This window comes from Taudactylus pleione, unplaced genomic scaffold, assembly GCF_031769625.1.
Source record: "Taudactylus pleione unplaced genomic scaffold, aTauple2 ptg000373l, whole genome shotgun sequence".
NCBI lineage: Eukaryota > Metazoa > Chordata > Amphibia > Anura > Myobatrachidae > Taudactylus > Taudactylus pleione.
In genome coordinates this window covers 3037713-3054880 of record NW_028284774.1, presented here as the reverse complement: position 1 = coordinate 3054880, position 17168 = coordinate 3037713, and the positions used below count along the sequence as shown (strand labels likewise).

The following is a 17168-nucleotide window of genomic DNA, read 5'->3' as shown; positions in this document are numbered from 1 at the left end:
GAGGGTTATGGTGTCACCGAAGGGAAACACTGAGCAATTTATAAACGCGTAAACTCTACACACATCGGTTCATGCTGCCTTTGATCGTAAACTTTTGGAGATCACCTTAGATAAAAATATAAAATCTAAACTATTTGTAATGGCTATTTTTGTCCTATTTGTGGAAATATGCAGACAATAGGGAATCCTAACACACAGTAGTATTGGTAGACTGGATAAATAATTAGTGTGAACTTCCATATTGAAAATTTCATTTTATTTAAATATTAAATCCTAGGGGTAAATTTACTAGAGGTCGATTTCAATAAATTTTAATAGATTTCAAATCGATCTAAATCCTTGTTGTGTTTCTGGGGCTAAATCACACATTTACTAACACTTAAATCAAAAATTGTCTGTTAGTAAATATGTAAGTTAGCCCCAGAAACTCAACATCGATTTAGATCAATTTGAAATTTACCCCCTAGTGTCTTGTAAAATTTTTAAAAGACAAGGAAATTAACAAAAAAATTTAATATTTATTAATTGGCCTATTATCTACAACCACAATGTTACATAATCTAGTGTGACATTATAAGAAATAGGAGATCATAGTGTGAAGTATTTAAATAGTAATAGTAGATATTTAGTTCACGCAGTATGGATTTATGTACATAATATTGCAAAATGCTTATCTGATGGTGGAAAAACGGGATGGGACCATAGGATACTGGGCAACCCATTATTATTATCCTTTATTTATATGGCGCCACAAGGGTTTCCGCAGCGCCTCATCAAGCTTGCCTTAGTGCATTAGCAACTTGTTAATAAAAAAGAGAAACAAGCTGGAGCCACCTGTGGTGAAGTACATAAAACAAGTCTATATTAGTATGTTATTTACAGAAATGTGCATATTTAAAGTGCGTCCATACGGAAAATGTTTTATCGGATTGTGGAGCCACAGGACGTAATAATAGGATACCAGCTTTTAAAAGCTAGTATCCTATTATTCCGTCCTGTGGCTCCACAATCCGATAAACATTTCCGTATAAATATTCAGATTCATATTGACTGATGGTTGACGGTTTACACTGTTCAATATCAAATAAATAGGAAATTCACAAGGGAAGAACCTTGATAAGATGATGCCCCAAACACAAGCCCACAATGCAGATAAGTGAGATTTGGGAGCACATATAATATAGTAGCATGCAACTTGCAGGCACCAGCACAGTTTGGGGATTTACCCACTAGATTTAATGCGAAAATCCAGTTCTGCAAATTGCAGTCTATTATATTTGGGCTTTGGTTTTTAATTGTATTTATTCCATCCAAAGGTACATTTTTATTATGTTTTCAAGTAAAACATGGTAAAAAAAAAAAAAAAGGCACATTTTAAAATGTATTCTGTATGACGACTCTAATCTCCAATGGGGTAGGGACCAGTGGCGTAACTAGGGTATTTGGAGCCCAGGGCAAATTTGAAAAGGGAGCCCACCCCAACAACCCGAGATGTACGCGCGCCTTCGGGGAAAAGATGGGCGTGGTCACTTAAAAATGGGGCGTGTCAACATGACACACCCCTTTATTTTCACGCTGAACATTCCTATCCATATGCACCTTAACCCCAGTAGTACCCCTTATACAGTACCGCCAGTATGCAGTTGTGGTCCCTCTTATGCAGGCCCATAGTAGTGCCCCTTATACAGTATCCCCAGTAGTGGTCCCCCTTATACAGCCCCCAATTAGTTCCCCTTACTCAGTACCCCCAGTAGTGGCCTCCCCAAATGCAGTGCCCCACGTAGTGTTCCCCCTTATGCAGTGCCCCCAGTAGCAGTCCCCACAATGCAGTGCGCCCAGTAGCGGTATCCCCTTATGCAGTGCCCTTTATATGGTGCCCCCAGTAGTAGTCCCCCCCCATGCAGTGCCCTTTATATAGTGCCCCCAGCAGTAGTCCCCCCCCATGCAGTTTTCCCAGTAGTGGTCCCCTTATGCAGGCACCCTGTAGTGATCCCCCCTATCCAGTGCCCCCTGTAGTGGCCCTTCCTATTATTGCCCCAAGTAGTGGTCCCCCGAGTGCAGTGCCTCTAGTAGTAGGCCCCTTTTATAATGCCCCCAGTGGTAGTTCCCCCCCAAGTAGTAGTCCCCAGTAGAGTAGCCCCCCCCCAGTAGAGGTCCTCCCAATGGCGCCCCCAGTAGTAGCCACCCCTCCCCCAGAAGAGGTCCCCCCAGTAGTAGCCACCCCCCTCCCCCGTTGTGCAGATAGGTTAAAAAATATATATATACTTACCTGAATCTCTGGTCCTGCTCGCGACGCCGCTCCCGCCCGGGCTGTCGCGCTCAGCATTATGGGGCAGACATCATGACGTCAGTCCCATTACCCACTGCAGGAGCCGGACGGAAGTCCGGCTCTTGCAGTCGGTGCTGCAGCAGTCAATGAGAGTCTATCTGACTCTCATTGGCTGCTGTTTAACACACGCATCGCCGCCAGCGCTGGCGGCGATGCGTGTGTTATGCACAGCCTGAGCCCGCCTCCTAGCGCTATTGGGCAAGCGCTCAGGGGGCGGGAACGGGCTCAGGTGTGAAGCACAGGACCGGCGCTTGAAGCCTAGCGCCGGTCCTGTGTAAATGTGTAGCGCTGACCGCACTAATTGCGGTCGGCGCTACACTGGCTAACTAGGGCGGGCGGGCCGGTACCGGGTCCAACGGCGCCCAGGGCACGCACCCCGCTCGCCCTGCCCTAGTTACGCCACTGGTAGGGACTAAATATGAATGACAGATATTCTGTGTAAAGTGCTGCATAACTGGTGGCGCTATTTACATAAACAATAATAACAATGATGGTAATACAGAGGAAACATATATCCAGCCATCATTTTTTTTATTTGATTTATTAATCTATGGAGTATGCTTGTGCTACATAAATACAGGTTGAGTCTCCCATATTCGTATATATTCTAAAAACCAAAATTTTCCAAAAACACTGAATATTTTGTGGCAGCCATGACGTCACTACTATCAATGGCCAATGTCTAGCGGCATGGGCAACACGCCGGACGGGGGGTCCGGTGTGCAGCACACACCCTAAACAGCACACACCGGATGCCCCATGACACCTGTGGGGGGGCAGCACCCGCCAGAGCCCGACTCCCCCCGCGGCACCTGCTGGACCCCCTTGCGACACCTGCCTCCCCACCCCGCAGCACCCGCCGTACAGTGGTGCGACACCCGCCGTACCCCCCCTGCAGGCCTCCCATGACACCCACCGGACCCATCCCCCAGGTGTTCACAAAACCAAAATAATCCAAAGTTTGAAATGCTACTGGTCCCGAGCATTTCGGATATGGGGAACTCAACCTGTAATAAATAATTGTTCAGAAAATAAATCATTTTAATAAGTAAAATAATCTAGAATTTTGCTCCAAAGAGCAATTTTAAAAAGCAATAATGGCTTAGTCATTTTATCTCAGTAATATTGTCATGTTTATGGTACTTTGTGGTATTCACATACATGAGCATGTACAGCATATTTTGGGGTTGCGAGTGACCCCTTAAACTCTATGTTTATTCTATTCTCTGTGTCTTTTCGTTACTCCAAACATATTGTCTGGTCTGTATTTTAGTGCGGATGCCAAGTTTATATAGTGGTCCTCGAAGAAAAGATTTCTTTCAGCAACATTTCATGTCTGCTGTATTTTCATGTATTCCCTATAGAGAGATTTTTGGTTTTCCTAGAAGTGCTGTGAACAGCTGCCTCAATCTGGGTAGTGTTCTCCTATTTCATACTGTGTTTTTACACTGGTCTGCATTAATATGAGGATGTGTATAAGCACCTCCACGCGGCAAATGCCAGTCTCATCAGTGTAAGTATATTTAACTGGTATGTATTCTCCTCCAGGACAGCCACAGTGAAGAATACAGCACTGATCTTTATAGAAGTATCATTTGTTTGCAAAGGAAAACCATATAGGTAGAGATTTGCTAAGCAGTAATTCTGTGTGTATTTTGCACACCCTACACATCACATTTGATTTTCAGGGCCTAAATGACAGGGGGAAGATTATCAAAGCTTGTAGACAGAGATAAAGTTCTAACCAATCAATTTCTAACTGTCACTTTACAGGCTTGTGTTTGAAAAATAACAGTTAGCAGCTGATTGGTTGGTACTTTATCTCTCTCCATGTTATCTCCCTCCAAACTTTGATAAAATCAAACTGCATCGGATGTGTGGCAGTTTGCAAACTCCTGAACTTATCTGCGGTTTTGCCCAAAATGCTAGAAAAACCGAGTGCCTGCATGAGCTTGTGCCAATGAGCATTCCTGCGCGTGAGATGTCACTATAAATGATGCTCCTATGTTGAATTAATATGTGTTACCCATTATATTTAGGCATCTTCCCCTAAGTTGGTCTTGAGACGTTGCACCCCAGCTGGAATCATTGGAGTTTTTTTGAGAGTGCTGTTCTCATTGCTGGACTATAATAATACAAAAAAAGTTTATTTTAGGTTCATAGTAAAATAATAAATTAATGTTGGCTGCTTAATAAATATTTTTTTCCCCATATAATTACTAAATCGCTAGTAAATACTTATCTGGTTTTTCCTATAGTTGGCCAGATAGCTGAAACAACATACCTTAATAAAACTGCTCTTTACTAAATATCTCCATTATACTCTATTAATGGAAAATAATATACTATATAAGCACACCTGAATAATATAAATTAGGACCACAGAGTATAGGTAACAGGTGCACTGGGATGCAGCAGTAGTCAGGGCTGAAACTATTTGGTACGTTCCATTCCTTAGTAAAATGACAGAATGATGCAATTTCTTATTTATTATAGGTGTTAACTCTGATTTTTAAACTGAAGTAGGCATCAACTGGATGTAACTGAGATCTATGGGACAATACAAAATAATGGTCTTTTGGGACATTTGTTCATTTGTATATGCTTCTAAAACAATGACATAAATGATTGTAGAGTCTGTTGATAAATATCTCGGAAATCAAAGCATGAAGCTACAGATGTGTCCGCATACACCTATTCTTTATGCGCTATATTCCGAGAGATGCCTGGCACGACTTAGACGCTCCGACGCGGATAGCGATTCCATGCTTGAGTACTTTTTTAGTCTTCATTTGCTAATAGTGTACAAAGTACTTAGGATTAGTATTTTTGTTACAGAAGAATTGGTATAAAGTAGCAGGTTAAGTGGTCTATTTACTAAGCCTTGGATGGAGATAAAGTGGACATAGATAAAGTACCAACCAACCAGCTTGTAGCAGCCATTTTTTAAATGACATGGCATTTAGGAGCTGATTGGTTGGTACTTTATCTCCGTTCACTTTATCTCCATCCAAGGCTTAGTAAATAAACCCCTAAGAGGCATATTTTAAGTACAGGTTGCATGGCATGTCTAAGTCGCAAAGTACGTGGCGTGATTTGAGGATAGGTGTATGTGGGCACATCTGTAAGTACTTTGGGTTGAAAAGGTTTAGATGACAAGACATGCCAAAAGCCAAAAGCTTTCAAACCCAGTATGGAGATGTTTTTATAATCAGCTCAGGTGTCTACACGTATGTTAGATCCCTGAATATAGTACTGGGTAGCTTTTACGTCAAGTCCATTTATTGCAGCATATTCATTTCAGAGAACTGCCTGAACGTATTTCCATCCTTTCCCCTCTGCTCTAAAGTAACCTTGAGGATGTATGGCACCAGGCTATAGCATTTCATAACACAACATCCAGTGAATGTGTGTGTGCCTGGAAACCCGCAGTATAAACCATCATTATTTTGTTCTTAAATTGTGCCCTGGATTTTTTACTTACTAAAAATGACTTTAGTAATGGGGCAAGAGTCCATCAATTGTTTTCCCAAGTATGGTTACTATGGAGATATCCAGCAGTCCGTGCCATGAACTATCTCAAGGGACAGCGGAAAAAGCTTTGCAGCTGTCATAAACCTTTTTATATTTTAGGTATCTGGTAGAGGCCTGTCATTGATTTTTAGGATTATGTACTGTAGGTGTATGCTTGGTTGTTTTTAGGGGTAAGTGATATCTTTTCCCAATAATATACACATTAGGGGGGGAATTCAAGTAGAGCAAGTGTGGCTGTACGCAGCACTTACGGTACCTCCAGACTCACAGATTTTATGTTTGCAGCCCCATAAGGTAAACATGTGCAAATGTGGTGCGAGTCTAAGCGGCGAGGGGGGCGAGTTCTGATGCCATGCGAGATAATTACAGCTAATTGAATTCCCCCTTAAAGTAGACGTGCATTTTTGTGAGGTCATCAGTTTTCAGCCTGTCAATTCACTAGGAATCAGTGACATCACTAAGACATGACCACACTGTTCCTACTGAATTGATAGGCAGCATTCTCATAACTGTTGATTCAGCCCTATACACATCTGTGTCTATCTGTGGGTATCAGGCAAATGCAGGATTTCTAGAGAGGAGCTTCCTAATCTTGAATTTTAGAGTGACTAATTATGCCATGAAATAGGCATAATTAGCACTTAATAAGCTACAGATATGTCTTTTAGTGCAACTTTTTTCCCTTAAAATGCATAGTATTTGCAGATTAAATCTGCTGATTTAAATTATATGCAGCTTGTCTATATTCTGATTGCAACTGCGGGTGTATCTGCATGCAAAATGTTACGTTACAGTGTCAGCGACTGTGAATTGACTGCTGCCACTAGTTATGTGCTGCAGCTTCCTACTGTCCCTTACAGTGCATGTTTTGGCCGCAGCTCTAGTAATATTCTATTATATACTACTGCTATTGTGGTCATGATCTGAGCCACTGGCCAGGAAGCAGGAGAGGGGAGAATTCCGGGCAACTAGAGACCCCCCTGTATTTGCTCATGGGTGTGGCCAGCCCTCTTCAAATGTAGATAAAAGTGCGAGCAGCATGTAGGTAGTGGCGGAACTAACGGTGGTGCAGCAGGTGCCTTGCACTGGGGCCCGCTGTGGTGCAAGGGCCCATAGCCGCCTGCATCCAACAGCGCTGCTGCACCCGCCGCCATTGTCCCCCGGGCCCCACAGTATTTAAGTGTAGTGCTGACCGCAGTGAGAGCATTCCGCACTACTCAGTAACATACACACCGACGCCAGTGGCGGCTGTGTGTTTGCTATAGCAGCCAGTGAGAGTCAGACAGACTCTCATTGGCTGCTGCGTCCACGGAGGGAGCTGGAAGGCAGAGCTCATAAGTGAGCTCCAGCCGGCTCCCTCCGGTAAGTGTGTTTTTGGGTTGTTTGTGTATGTGTGTTTGTCTTATTTATGTAGGATACGCCACTACTGGATACACTGTATAAAGGGCACTACTGGTGGGCACTGCATAGGGGGACCACTACAGGGGGCACTGTATATGGAGCACTGCTGGGGGCACTGTATAAGGGGCACTCTGGGGGCACTGCATAGGGGGACCACTACTGGGGGCACTGTATATGGGGCACTACTGGGGGAACTGTACAAGGGGCACTACTGGGGGCCCTGTATATGGGGCACTACTGTACTGGGGGGCACTGTATAAGGGGCACTACTGGGAGCACTGCATAGGGGGGACCACTACTGGGGGCACTGTATAAGGGGACCACTACTGGGGGCACTATGTATGGGGCACTACTGTTCTGGGGGCACTGTGTAAGGGGCACTACTGGGAGCACTGCATAGGGGGAACCACTACTGGGGGCACTGTATAGGGGGACCACTACTGGGGGCACTATATAAGGGGCACTACTGAGGGCATGTATAAGGGGCACTACTGGGGGCACTGCATAGGGGGACCACTACTGAAAGCACTGTATAAGGGGCACTACTGAGGGCACTGTATAAGGGGCACTACTGGGGGCACTGCATAGGGGGACCACTACTGGGGGCACTATATAAGGGGCACTACTACTGGGGGTACTGTATATGGGGACCACTACTGGGGGCACTGTATAAGGGGCACTACTACTGGGGGTACTGTATATGGGGACCACTACTGGGGGCACTGTATATGGGGCACTACTGTACTGGAGTCACTGTGTAAGGGGCACTACTGGGAGCACTGCATAGGGGGGATCACTACTGGGGGCACTGTATATGGGGCACTACTGGGGGCACTGTATAAGGGACACTACTGAGGGCACTGTATAAGAGGCACTACCGGGGGCCTTGTATAGGGGGACCACTACTGGGGGCACTGCATTGGGGGGCCCAAAGCATATTCTTGCAGCTGGACCCACCGCTCTCTACTTCCCCCACTGCATGTAGGCATTGTAATTTAGCCCTTTAATGCATGTCCTACAGCACAATATGTAATTAGAAATTCTGATAAGGAGTTAGTTAGTCGACAGTGTGTCGACAGCCAAATGTCTACTAGAGAATGCCAATATGCTAATACTCTTATTGTTACGGCATTTGAGCCATGCCAGCACAATAGCTTTACATATTATGATTTCCCATCATGTGTAAAGTTTTAATGTAGACACTGTGAAAATGTCTTTACTAACATTACTACCATGTCGGCATTCCTGAGTCAACATTACCCTGTCGACATTTGAACAGTCAACAGCATTACTGTCAACAGATCATACTGAACCCTTCTGACAGTAAGGTAATTCGATTTAATGCAGCAGCCCTTTGAAGACCACATTGGGATAAATCCATACAATGGATAAAATTGCAGAACTGCGTTTATTTATGCAGTTTATTTCCTTTAAGCTTTACAACATTCAAGGGTAACCTGTACATTGTCCATTTTTTACGTCAAATTCAGTTAGCCACGAGTTTGGAACTGTGAAATCCTGCTTGAATCTTCTGCACATATTTGAAGATATTTCTGCAACAAAAAATCACAACAGCTCGCTCATTTCACATAGAAGAAACAAGTCGTGAGTGTCATGCGGACGCCGAGCGTTATTCTGCAGACTGCACGCTACAGTAGGTAAAGTGTATGAAAAAGAGGGGAAATCATTCTGAATTGTAAATAAGATAACAGGACAATGTTGAAGGCTGTTATAGGTCATAATTAGTATTGGGGGCGTTTAAAAGGTGCCAAATTGTTGATATTTACATGAATGAAAAATGAAAGCCAGCAATTGTATTTTAGAAACTAAAAGTGGTTATAATGTTTTGAGGTGCATTTAAATGTCTCTATTGTGGTGCTCAAATATTTATGTACAGATGGGAAAAAAACACTTGCAACTGCCATTTGAAAGTTCAAAAATCCATTTTCCATATATACAATTCCTCAAATACATAACCCATTTTTCTGCTATTTAGAGAAAATTACATGAACTTTGACATGTCTTTGGAATCTCTTTATTTTTAAAATAAGAAGGAGAAACAATGTGGGTAAAGGTGCTTATCAACTAGACGAGAGTGGAACGACTGTACGATTACAACATTGTAATCGTGCAATCGTTCTCCATCCTGTGCAGTGGATAATGTGCCCACACTGAACGATATGTCGTTATCGGCAGGTTGGCCTGCATGTTCAGACAATGATATGATGTAGAAAACGACAAGCGGGAGCGCGCATCGCTGGTCGTTTTCAATATTTTAATGCACGATTTATGAACGATTAATGAGCGCTTGAATGAAAACTATATCATAATCGTTCAATCGCTCATTTTAATCACCTAGTGGATACGCACCTTTAGGTTACGTTACCAGAGAGTAGTTACTAAATGATCATGTGTAATGTGTAACTGGTTGGGAGCAGGTGGGGAGTGAGAATTAAGAAGTAGGAGGCAGGGAAGAGAAGGGGGAAGGGGATTTAGAGCCAGGGAAAGAGTGCGACGGAGGAAGGGGTTTAGGGGAGGGGGAAAGGCAAGAAAAAGGAAAGGGGAGGTCTGTGACCAGTTAGTAGGAACCAGGCAATGATACTCCATAGTGAGTGGACTATGGGATCCAAACTTCATGGAATTTGTCATTGTCAGTGATATATTCCATTCAGGACATAAACCAGATCTTGTTTGAAGGGGGTATTAGGTAGCTTCCAATTGGGTTGATATATTGCTGCACACGCAATGTGGAGTATCAGTTTGGCGGTATGTTTGGGAAAATGGTGGGGAGAGACAGGCCTGTAGAGAGCTGGGATAGCCCTTGATACTTTTCGATGGCTTGGCCTAATTGCTGGAGGCATGGCCATGCCTACCTTTGAAAAAAATAGGGAAAAAAGTTTTGTAGCCACTGAACAGAGGGCCTGATTCAGACCCGGTCGCAAGCGCTGTGCACTCGCAACCGGGTCGATGGTGGGCCAGTGCGCATGCGCACGACGGAACCGGCTCCGTCGTGCACATGCGCGAGACCCGGATAGTGACGGGTACTCCGTCGCTCCAGGTCTCGCAACAAAGGGGGCGAGCCGGGGGAGTGGCTGCCCAAACGGAGGCGTTCACATGTGAATGCCTCCGTTTGGGGGCAGCCCCACTTACATCACGAGTGATGTCAGTCGGAGAGATTTCGGCTCTGTTAGAGCCGAAATCTCTCTGGGGCTTGCGGCAACGAGACCCTACCACAAGGGTGTCGTCGCAAGCCCGATGGTCGCGATGGTCTTCCTGGCCGCTCGCTATAGCTGTGGGTGGTCACCCACAGCTATGTGAGCGGCCAGGAGGCCGTTATAAAAAAAAAATAGCCCGGCCCTGATTCAGAGCGAGCGCTCTGTCAGAGCGTCCGGCTATGAATCAGGGCCAGAGTGTGCCATAAGCCCCTCAGCCAGGGAGCAAAGGAGGGGGTACGTTCAGTGTGATCGCTCACCCCCGCACAGTTAGAGGAGACTGTTGCTGCTCCTGTTGGGTCAATGGGCGATGAAAAATGACATATCTTTAATAACCATATTTTGCTATTTAAATGTCTCTAAATTAATTTTTATTCTTTGGGAGTGGTGGACCAGAGGCACTGCACTAGGTAGTGATATTTCTACAGTAAAATTAGGACTTTTTCCTACTTTTCACCGAGTCTGGAGGGGCGAACTGAAAGCCGCAACGTCTTCCATTAAAACCAGTGTTAACGCAGATTTCTAATTGAATAGCAAAACATAGCGCCACAGGTTCTACCAGCATTATAAAGCCGCACAAGGCACAACCTAGCTTGATGAATCTCCCCTTATAGGTTAAAAAAGATCCCTTTGTGCATGTTTTAAACATGCAATATTCTACAGTATTTAATCTTGACATTTACACTTGATAGCTGGAGCTAATTATTTTGTGGCTGTGAATATGACAGATATACAGTATTTCCTCCAGACAGTGGTTTGCAGTGTACTGTACTATAGTATAATTGGCCCTGTACTGGTCGGGATGGTTTGGTTACATTACAGTACAGTTGTAAGTGTGTGTGTTGGGCGGAAGCTAGTGTCTCAATCTATGCACAATGGCCATATTCACTGGTCTTGACATTGTAACCTGCCATTATCCCAGCATGTGGTTTTGTTGAAAGGAAAGAATTTAGTGCTTTGAAAATTATGCATTAACAACTTCACAGCTTAGTAGTTAAATTGCTAATGAGGTGCCAGGCATGATTGCGCACTAGTTAAAGAGGTTGTAGCCAATTGTCATGGCCTTGTCTTGTATTTAGAATGAGAGAGGTCAGTGTGGCTGCTAAAAGAGGTACCCAAAATACTGCATTCAGAATTTGTTAAGTTACAATATATGATCCAAGTAGATGATTTGCCCGAAAGCAATCCGTAAGCCTCTGGTTCCCTCTATCTCTCTGTACAGATTATGACCACCCTCCTCAGTCTGGGATGACAAGGACAAAATGGACGTCACTGATAATATATATTAACTAAAAATTAGTGCGGGGAATATAGAGTGTAAGCACCAATGGGAAAAGGGCCTGGTATGAATGATAAAATATACTTTGTAAAGCGCTGCATAATATGTGTGCGGTATATAAATGACTGTTAATAAATTAAGGGAGTGAATGTTTATCGTTTGCTATTGTACTGTTGTAGGATGCTATATGAAAATGATGCTTAAATCTATAAGGATCAGTAATGCACATATAATTCTGCAGTGGTAGGGGTAGATGCTTTATTATTATAATATCAAATTTAATGTATTTATTTATTTAGTTATAGTCTCCATTTGAGATGTATAACATTCTCATGAATTGTAGCATTCCCCTGTGGAAATATTTTTGGTACATTTATATAAGAATTCTGCTAACTGGTAGGGATTTCATGCCGTACTACGTATTCATCTGTGGCCAGTGTAGAAGGATGTGTGGAAGGAAACACTGAATAGTTTCTGCTAGGACTACCTAGAATTTTATTTGATGTATTAATAATATTGCTTTATACACATGTATTGTGTCATCTAAATACAGTAAGGGCCTGATTCAGACCCGCTCGCGAGCGCTGGGCGCTCGCAAGCAGGTCGATGTTGGCCCAGTGCGCACGCGCACGATGGACCCGGCTCCGTCGTGCGCATGCGCGAGACCCGGATAGCGACGGCCAAGCCGTCGCTATGGGTCTCTTACCAAAGGGGGCGTGCTGTCGATGGTGAGTGACAGCACGCCCCCTTTGACAGCACGTTTCCTATGGAAACGCCTACCGTCTGGGGCCGGCCCCACTGACATCACAGGTGATGTTCAGTGGGAGTGCCTTCGGCTCTGATAGAGCCGAAAGCACTCCAGGGCTTGCGGCAACGAGACCCTACCACAAGACCATCGCGACCATCTTTTTGGCCGCTCGCTATAGCTGTGGGTGGTCACCCACAGCTATGCGAGCGGCCAGGAGACCGCTCTAAAAAAAGAAAAGGACGGCCCTGATTCAGAGCAAGCGCTTTGTCAGAGCGTCCGGCTCTGAATCAGGGCCTAAGATCACACATCACTCACCATGCAACATTACATCATCATTGGCAAGGACCACATGGGAAGACCCAATGTAGCGCAGCTTTCTTTTCTTGTGCGCCATCTGCTGCCCCCTCTTGGCATGTACCGTGGAGCCATTGTTTCATGAAGTCTACTGTTCGTGTTGTTACAGTAACATCTTCTGTACTGCTCCCAGGCATGGTAAGCTTCTCAAAAACTGAGTAGGGTTATTACATGGGAAATAGAAAGGTATGAAAATCGTCCCTTAATATATTCCTCCTGTTGTACACAATATACTTTAGAGCTAGTATGTTAAGGGACTTGAAAAATGCTACGTAAATCACTAAAAATAGGATATTTTATCAAAATTTCCCATTGATAGATTTCCCGCTCTTACTGTTATACTAATAAGCAAAAGTATAGCAACTTACCAGATATTTGCTTTTACAAATCTAACTTATACTGACCCTGTCATACCTGGTTGCCAAGTTAGATGAGTTACTAACTGAGGAGGGTATCCAACTAGCCACGATAACGATATGTTTTCTCCAGAGAAAACATTTTGGACCATTCGCCCGAATTTGCCCCTTATCGCATGATTTGCGCGCTCTCGTTCATCGTGCTATCCTATTACAAATCAGGAGATAACTAATTTGCACAATAATTCTTGCATGGATGACAGGCGATAAGTACAGGTGAAAATGGGGAAATTAGCCTGCACCCCCAAAAAAGGTAAACTAAGGTAGGGTAATGGTATAGTAGTGTGTTAGTGGTGATAATCCAATAGTTTGGGGTTCTTAAATGATATGCAGCATGCCTATGTTCTATGTGCATCTGCGGGTTTATCTGCATGTGAAATGTTCCGTTACAGTGTCAGAGGCTGTAACACTGTAACGTAGTGTTTAGCATGCAGATACACCCGCAGACGCACACAGTACATTGGCATGCTGCATATCATTTTAATCAAAAGAAGCTGCTTGTGTTAGCTATTCGCATCACTGTGGGAATAAGACGCACTGGAAGGTAAAAAAGTCGGACAAAACGACGCTCGGCGCTACTGAGTCACGCCACAGCATGGTGCGATTAGAAGAGGCTGTTTAATGCGCAAGAAGGCTATATATATGAGGACACATCTGTATATGCATTTTTCTCTAACTGAAAAAATTATAGAAAGCAATATTTTTTGGTCAATAAAAATACTGCAGTTAAATTAGCGGTACATTAAAATGGATGTAAATATATTTTTGTGTCATTATAGGGAATTTTTTAAAATATAAAAAATACACCTCTCACTTTGCTCCTGTTATGTTTAAAAACACTTGCCACATCCATACAGCACCCCTTTACACCCATTTTCCAACACTTTTGACTTTTTTCACCCCAAACATGATTTTTGGACAATTTAAGCTAATTAAAAAAAAATTTTTTGCCTAATTAGTCTTAGTGGTTCTGCACAAAATCTCGACATTTTAGCCAAAAATATGGGTTTTGCCCAGCTTATCACCTGCTCAGAGGTGGTGAAAAGAAATCTGCAATAATCCCTATCCCACTTTTCGTATATGCTAAAACCGCGGCTAGTAGGATAGGCTGATAACCACCGGTGAAAACTTTTCTGAGAAAAATGGGTTATCGGGGCTAATTTGATACCCCCCAAAGTATTTTAGTACATTTCTCCAGTAACTGGGTAGTTGCAGAACTACTTCATGTACAAGAATGGTAGTCTGTGTTTTTATATATGGTACATTTTCTCCCTTCACGAAAAGCTTTGTACCAATTGTCTCAAATAAATTATCTATGCAGTACTTTCCACAGTGTATTAACGCAGGTCTACAAAGTGCAAACATTTGTAAATCACATTCTGTTTTAGTAGCATGTACTGTAAGCTCAATGTTTGTAAATGTGCTCAACGCTCCCTGTTCTATATCTGCTTTATTTGCCTGATACACTGGTGGTGACACAGTTTATAAGATCTATCTGCTGGGTTCCTATGGATGAATATACGGTAACATAATTTGCCCATGTGTTTCTAGTCAGTGCAATAAGACAAATAGCAATCCATAGCGCCACACTTTTAGTTTCTTTGGGTACACTGTGCCCTACCTACGTTTTGTTATTGTTGCTCGTACTGTATATGACATATATTTATTTAGGTTTTTTTTTGTTTTTTTTTGCAAGAGCAGCAGTACCAGTATGCTGAGTTTTTTACAGGTCTAGAAATACGTGTCTTAATCTAGTTTTGTTTATTTACAGGTCACGTTACATTTGACCCCAATCTCAACAATCTCTGTTCATCACAAACCTCTGGTGTTCATCTTAAACTCCCCACAGCCTGTGACGTGGGAGCTGAAGACTAACAGGCTAGCAGCAGGCGTTAGAAGATTTTACACTGTGAGTATATGAACGGTTGCGAAATTAGCCGTTATGGTATGCAGCTGCATATGGAATAAATATATCAAGCTATTTTGTCCTGTCATCATTACAGAACATAGGCCTATGTAAACTAAAACAGTACTGCAAGCACCGAGCGATGGACCAGCCCTCTCATTTAGCCTTGGACATAGTCTTGATGTGATAGAAGAAGGCATGTTAATTGTATCAATTAAAAGACATAAGTGTTGTAGACTGCAACGTATACTTTTTGTGATCCTTTCATATTAGTCATCTGGGTGTCAGACAATAGAAAGGGCGGTGGTCTTTTACAGGAAACTGTGATCTCTGTTTCTAATCATTTTCTTTATGTTTAAATGTAACCATAACAGAGGGTTGTTGTTATTGTATATCGGTTACAATGCCATCATCGTTTTATTATTGTAGCACCATTCCCTGTGGTGACAGTGTTATATTCTCATTTATCCAACACATTCCCACCAGTGTCATTGACAATGGGTACACACCTAACCGATATATCTGCAGATCGAGTGATCTGCACATATACTGCATCTGCAGATGATAGTCGTTCATACACACTGAACAACCATCATCTGCATACTGCTGCAGCGGTCCCGGCGGCTGCCGGGGGCTGGTTGGGGGCGTGTCCCAGCAGCCGGGGTGGCCCATCCCCTTACCTGCAGCTGCCGCTGTGTGTGTACGGGCGGTCTGCAGATATATCTGTCCATCGGCTGTGCAGCGCAGCCAATGCGATATGTCTGTGAACTACGCCGTTCACAGACATATCGTGGGTACACACTGGCCGACGTGCAGCAGATATATTGGCCGAACAATTGATCGGCCAATATATCTGTCAGTGTGTACCCAGCATATTTACATTGTATGTAAATTATGGCGTACGGCTGTAATGCGTGTATTTAGTTTATCATAAATTTCCGCCATATTCACATAAATTGCAGAAATTAGCAGAGTATACAGAAACATACACTAAAGTCAAATCATTTGCTTAAAATTGAGAAAAAGAGAAAATAGATATATTTACACTCTGTTGCTGCATAGTCATTTTTTTACAGTAAGGATGATATATTGTTAAATTCTCCAAATATGTAATGCTCGGTATTGTGTAATTAAATCATCCTAACATACCTACTTCACATTCTACTATCTTTAATCTATGCAAATCTCAGTTCTATCAATGCACATGGCAGATTAGATGACTCAAGAGCCCCAAGTTCCCACCAGTAACAGCATATGGGTATTACCTGTATTGTATTGTGTTGTATTACAAATTGGCAATTCTGATTCCAGCAGGGGGCATAATTTTAAATATACTGGTTACTGCTACTAAACATGAATTGTATTAAATATCATTTTATATTAAAGGTGCATTTAGATTTTTATTTTAAGATTGAGTTTTATTCCTCATTTTCATGACATTGAGTCATTTTCCAAGGTGACTGTCCTATAACGCTGTGTACACTTTGCAAAAGCAGTCTGTTGTGGAGATTTATATAGCACAACAGTGAGGAGAGTGCAAGCTGATATTTTAGACTGAGACAGTCAGTCACCAGGCTCCTCAGTGGTCATGTGATGGCAAAAGAAAGGTGGGAGAGTTTATGCTATGGAAGTTCCATAGCCTCTCTATTCAACACATCATGCAGTATGTTATGTGACTGTGGTTGCCATAGTAATCTGGTAATTGCCTGACCTTAAGCAAGCTGTATATCATAAATAGCAGCTTGAATCGAAAACCTTAAAGGAAAATGTATTCTTACCAGTAACCAGAAATGTTTAGATTAAATAAATACTCCTACAGATTGTCCTCATACACCTAGGGGTAAATTTACTAAAGTGAGAGTTTTTAGAAGTGAGTTTTAAAAGTGATGTTGCCCATAGCAACCAATCAGATTCTACTTAATATTTAACTAGCACCTTCTTGAAAATAATAGTTAGAATTTGATTGGTTGATTGGGGCAACACCACTTT

General features: G+C 42.9%; 1 protein-coding gene across 3 annotated transcripts in view; it reads left to right on the top strand.

Annotated features, from left to right (window-relative positions):
- TGFBR3 (transforming growth factor beta receptor 3) overlaps window positions 1–17168 on the top strand; it is a 235682-nt gene that overhangs the window by 103379 nt on the left and 115135 nt on the right. For all 3 annotated transcript variants that reach the window (XM_088444889.1, XM_088444886.1, XM_088444888.1), the window contains exon 4: window positions 15045–15182. In XM_088444889.1, coding sequence (XP_088301015.1) covers window positions 15045–15182 — 138 coding nt within the window. The remainder of the gene's footprint in view (window positions 1–15044; window positions 15183–17168) is intronic.